Source organism: Passer montanus, unplaced genomic scaffold (assembly GCF_014805655.1).
Source record: "Passer montanus isolate IOZ18808 unplaced genomic scaffold, ASM1480565v1 scaffold18, whole genome shotgun sequence".
Taxonomy (NCBI): Eukaryota; Metazoa; Chordata; class Aves; order Passeriformes; family Passeridae; genus Passer; species Passer montanus.
The window spans coordinates 10,802,700-10,808,767 of record NW_024365381.1 but is presented as its reverse complement, the minus strand read 5'-3'; the positions used below and the strand labels follow the sequence as shown (position 1 = coordinate 10,808,767).

Genomic DNA, 6,068 nt, shown 5'->3' with positions numbered 1-6,068 from the left:
TTTGGTCTTATTCTGAAAGAACAGATGAAGATGAAATATTGAGCACTCTTCCCCCATCCTTCTCCTGCATATACAACAGCTTTTGGAGCTTATGGCAAGTGTGAAATTAGCCTAATATCTCAAATATTTGCCAGTTTACTCCTTGAATACATTAAAAAAAAGAAAAAAGCACTTGAGAGGTCTCCTTGCTACCAGCTTAAAGGATAACAGGTTTTCACAAGTACAATATAAAAAATGGAAGGGTAAACAAAACATGCAAGGAAGACCAGACTTTGTCAGGAGAACCTTTTACTTAGTTGTCTAGTGGCAAAAAGTAGCAAAGCAATCCACTAATATAAAGTAAAATTTAAAAACAAATTGTAGCATCCACTGAAAGTTATTCCAGTGAGTAGTACATTTAACTGAAAGGTCAGTAAGAAGCAGAAAACCTTTTGACTATAAAGTTGTTCGTTGTCTTGCACTGCAACTTTGAGAGAAGAAAATCCTATAATTTATCTTAAGTTATTCTTCTTAATTCAATTGGTTTTTTAACCCAAATAAATGTTAGAATGACTGGAATGCTTGAAGCCCTGGCTTCCAGCCATGCCTTACCTAAACATTTTCCATACAAGTGTGGCAGAGATGCTCTTAGTTGGGATGTTCAGAGACAAAACAAAACCTATCAGTCAAAAGATCAAAATCAGGATTTTTAATTGGCAACTTAAAACTGGTCCTTACAGTTCTGGTGAGTGAACTACCAACAAGCTCTAGAGAACTTCCCTTGCAATGGGCCATGAAGCAAGACAGGCAGCACATCAGCTTGGAGGCATCAGTTGGGTGGACAGTTTCGTTTCTTTACCAAATGACTAGGTCTAAGGTTTCCGGCACACCTGTAACATTCCTGCCAGTGCTGGAGCTTCAAAGTGGCCTGATTTTATCCAGCACTCACAGTACAGGAAAAAATCCAGAACAAAGTCATGTTCTACCAAATCCTGTGAAAATCATTCTATTTAAAACAAAGGAAAAACAGACAAACCATAACAATATAAAGAACTTTATTTTTTGTTTATTTCTTCTTTTGCCATGTAAAGTTTCATTATTACACTCACAGCTTTGTACCAAAGTGAGAGAACAAAACAATGAGCAATCTGTGCACATGTTCTACACAGCTTAAATTACTAAGTATTCAATCAAGTTGTTTTATTCCACTTCCATTCTTTCAAAAGACTGTTTAACATTACAGCAAAATGAAATCTGAGAAGCTGGCAGGCACATATAACAGAATACATACCTACACAGTTTGCTCCTTGAGGATTAATTATTTTACAAACAGTAGCTGAAATAATTTCCTTATCCTTCCTCACATATTCTGCAACTCTGGACAACTTAGACTGCTTGAATTATAGTACCATACAAACCTGAAAACCAAGATTCACCTGTACCTGTGTTTTAATTCAGCTTCCAGGGAAAAGTATTTTTCCAACAAAAACATTTCCCCTGCCATTTATTGCAAGTTTGCAGTTATCATTTACCTTGATCCAGCTGATTGTACTGTTTGATTGTACTGTTTGAAAATGTGCATTAAGAACTGCACTACTTCAAACACTCCACACAGCCAAGCTCCTGCTATTTTGCAGAAGCCAGCTTATGTGCTGGTAATGTATTTAAAGTCTGTAATTCACATGTAAGTGACACAATGTAAGCAGAAGCCTGGATATTTAATGCATCTTTGTACCAAGAGATGCAGAAGTTTTCCCTCCATCCCCTTCCACACACAGAAGCAGCAGCATTAGGCCAGTGTTTTGCACTGCCAGATAGCTGTTCTTTCTCTGAAATTTGAAGGAGAAAGGAGAAACTAATCTAGACCAATCCCAAAAGGCCCCTAAAGGGCTGCCATATGTAATTAGCCATACAGCAAGTCCAGAACTTGCTTTAAACACTTGATTAATAAAAAAAAAAAATCCACAGCTAACCACAAAATAAATCCTCACTCTACTCACTCTTCCACCCACAAGTTTTTACTTGCATAAAAAAACCAAACCAAAATCAAAAGTAAAATAGTCTTGAAAGTGGCTTCAGATGTGCATGTACTGCTTTTCATGCAAATATTACTGTGTTAAATGTCACAAACAGCCCACCTTCCCAAAGTTACTATTCTTCAACTAGAAGTATATCAGGAGTCAAAACTCTTAAGTTGCAAGACCAGAGAGGATCTTTAATGAATACCAATTCATTAATGAATACCAACAAACAAACATTAGTTTGGCATCTCTCTTCTGCAATTGCGTCCAGAAGAAATAAACGGCTGGTTGTGATGTCTGCACCAAATTCCAGCTGAACAAATAGGAAACCTCTCCACAGAACTCCAGAAAAGCTGGGGGGATTTCCACAGCTGCACAACTTTATAAAAATTCCTTTAAATATATCCTCATGACAAAAGTATCAGTACAGCATTTCCTCTGAACCCCTGAAGATTTTAAAAAATTGTTTCTGATCTATGAATCAAAATTTTCAACTCATGCAGTTCTACTATTTTCTCACCTCTTAGCCATTTTAGGATTCTTACAATGTACCTGAAATGTACCTAAAACGACCAGCAAAGTAGCAAAAGACGCCACTGCTAAAGCTGGACTTCAGTAGCCCAGACTTTTCAGGAGGATTGTTTTCAAGATAGCTAAGGAAACATGGACCACACAAAAAAAAAAGACTGCTTCCACCAACCAGAAAAGATAAACCCAACAAGCAAATGGGAATGCAAATAAAGTAATAACTCTGTTTGTTGCAACATCTAGTGAAATGTTATATGTTCCTGAAAACAGCTGAAAGAATGTAAAGATTCACAAGGGAGAAGTAACAAAATCTACTCTCACACACATTTTTCAGAATGCCACTACTGCCCCACAGGCTTGTCCTCCAGACACAGCTCCACACCTTCACTTGCAGCACAGTCCATGAAGGACAGCTTAGGACACCCACCCTGTTTATGCCACACTTATATGCTCCCTCATTGTGGTTCAAAAAACACCCAGAACTCCTGAATATCAACACCTTTGGAAATGGTTTAAGTATTACGCAGTCTTCTGCTTTTAGGTCATGAAAAAACCCAAACAAATGCTCTCAGACTTCAGAGCATTACACTGTCCCTCATAAAACATCTACACCACTTAAAGACTTCCCCAAACTTGATTCTCTATTGAATTGCTTCATCCACAACTCACAGAAAGAAAGATTTAAAAAGCCCAACACCAAAACCACAAACACACATCCCCCAAAAACCAAAACAACACCCTCAGAACAGCCTGAGGTCTGAGCCCCATATTGGGGCTTTCTGCTATCCACAAACAGCTTAATAAAAAGTAAACAAACAAAATCAATCACCACAAAAGCACTGGAATCTCAGAGATTCCATGTCTTTGAAGTAGGATGCTACTGCATCTCATTCATATTTTACTCCTGTCTCACAAAAAATATCCATCAGTGTCAGAGCCATTCTGCTTGACTGCTAAGATAATACAAAACCAGTATGCTCCAGAGAAGACCCTAAAGTTCCTTGATTTGATGGCAGTGGAATAACCATGGGATTTCCTGAATCATTCACTTTTTTGGCCTAAAAGGCTTCTTTACAATCAGAGAATGAGGCTATAAAACTTATTTGGTCTATAGTTGACAAGTCTGAAAGTGGTTGTGAAAAAAATACCCACTAGAAGTCCACTCAGGTTTTTTTGAAAAGCACTGGCTTCGTGTATAAGCAGCTCAGTTCACTGTCTTCACCTTCACTTACGTCTTAGGAAAATCTCTGCTTATTTTATCCTGAGCAGCAAGCTAGGCAAAAGTGAACACAAAGCTCCTTGCTAGATTAGTCTCAATGTTAAGAGGGTTCTTTGCTACGTTAGTGTCATTAAGGGAGAGAGGATGGCAAGTGCCAGAAGGGCATTTCGCTGAACTTCACAAGGTGAAGCCGTCCCGTCAGGGGGACACTTGCAGGGGAACCCAAACAAGTTGAGAGTCTTCCCTTCTGCACTGGCCTCTCTGTGGTACTTTCTGTGCATTAGGAGAAATAAGACTTTCACATGTGATATGCATTTCATATCCTCAGCTTCTGCTTGAGAATTTTAGACTTTAAAATCCTGCTCCATTCTTTCCAGTTGAGTTTTTGTGAACTTCATATAGCCCAAGCCAATTAAGCCAGTTCACAACAGAAACAAAACACGACCAAAGTGGACGCACTCAGACACACAGTGCCTTTGCATTTCTCTTGGTTTGCTATGCCTAGAGAGTATGGGACTGCAAAGCTCAGTCACTAAGATTACATAAAATCAGCAATCCAATTAAGGTGTTTTATCAAGACAGCAGTGGTGCTTACACCACTCTTTAACTAAAAGAAAAAGAAATACCACGTACTTCTTTCCCACACATTAGGACCTAAACTGAAAAAGACTAAGATTGCAAAGCCTGTGAGTAGAGCCACTGTTCTGGCTGTTTCACTGCTACTGGCATCTCTCTCAAGAAATAACCACTTTCCTCAAAATAAACAAAATACCTCAAGAGGTATGGTATCTATCACTGTATATATTGTGCCAGTTATAGCAATTTTTACACAAGGAATAAAAAATAAGTTACAATTAACATTAAAAAATTAGTTTATTCCAGTCCCCATAAAATAACTTTTCTTTTTATGAAGAAAGTAAAAACATACACTGGATATTCAGGTTACATTGTTAGAATTCGTGATATTCTGGTTTGCAGAATTTTATTAAAATCAGCTATAAAACTGGATACAACAAAACTAGACATGTCTTAGACACATAACAGGATTCAAGCTGAGTTTGCAAACAGCAGCACCTACCGTAATCTAAGTTTTCAACACCCCTTTGGGCTTCCTAAAGACTATGCTTCTTGAAAAAAAAAACAAATAAAACCACCTGAAAAAAGACAAACAACAAAGAAACAAGGCAGACAAGAGGAAGGAATATTCTTGTCCACCTATGAATTAAAAACTTGCAAGAACTTGGGCTAAGTATTAATTACCAGCCTTATTTCTGGAGGTAATACTTCTTATTACCTCTTTCTTATTTCTTATCACTTTGCAGAGTGCAACACAACCTGCAGTCTCCATAGCAATACATTTCAGCCCCACTCAGGTTCTGCATTCCAAGTGGGAAAAGAAAGAGGAAAGACTGGAGTAAGAAACTGATGTTATTTGGAATATTTCTGACACACAAAATTACTTCCCAATGTGGGAGGTGAAAAGCTTCATGAGTCAATCCTGCTGTCATCCTCAGCATGTCTTTCAATGTGTCCTACAGCATCCTAGAAAAGAACCAGAGAAGTCAATTAAAAAAAATCATTATGATCATCACAAAAAACCCCACAAAAACTGAAAAGTATTCTAGAAGCATCACTGAAAGTGACATTTTAGATAACATACATTTGTTAGGCTTAAAGCTTCTTAGAAGTTAAGTATTATCATTGTCAAGCTATTAAATCACATATAAAAAGTGTTTCCCATATCACAGTATTAAAGGCAAATAAAAACCAGTTTCCTTTTTGATTAGAAGAGCAAATTAAATAAACACATCATATGCAAAGCCAGCACTTAAAGAGAAATAAAGGATTCTACTGTTGGTTAATTCTTGAAGAAACCTCCATCCTTCACATAGATTGGAAAGCATTCAAAGGATGGCAGTTTATATTGCCAAGGACCAAAATGTAGATTTTACCAATGAGTCTATAGGTAACTGACCTCCTTACACCCACCCCCCAATCTTTTCCACATTACTTCATCCAATTCTTAAGCCTTCATTTTTTTTCCCCTTCTGGGGTAACTTTTATCTAGAAGTTTATGCACTACTTATTTAAAGAATGGCTTTGCTAACAATCTCGTGAAAAATAAATAACGATGAAAGAGATAGCAATGGATAAAAATGAAAAAGGATAAAAACCTGTTTTCAAGGCAGATGTTTGTTCATCTTATAAAGACATTTTTCCTTCAAAAACTTCCTAATATCTTGAGTAGTATTTCTTTAATATTTTAAGAATTCTGTCATTTCCATGTAATAGTTTAGGATCAAACTTTTAAATTGACCATA

The 6,068-nt window shown here is 37.1% G+C and overlaps 1 protein-coding gene across 4 annotated transcripts in view; it reads right to left on the bottom strand.

The window, feature by feature from the left end:
* Window positions 1-1,017: 1,017 nt before the first annotated feature.
* Window positions 1,018-6,068, bottom strand: part of ZNF106 (zinc finger protein 106) — a 40,917-nt gene continuing 35,866 nt past the window's right edge. For all 4 annotated transcript variants that reach the window (XM_039705537.1, XM_039705536.1, XM_039705539.1 and 1 more), the window contains one exon: window positions 1,018-5,289. In XM_039705537.1, the coding sequence (XP_039561471.1) occupies window positions 5,233-5,289 (57 nt within the window). In that variant the 3' untranslated portion in view covers window positions 1,018-5,232. The remainder of the gene's footprint in view (window positions 5,290-6,068) is intronic.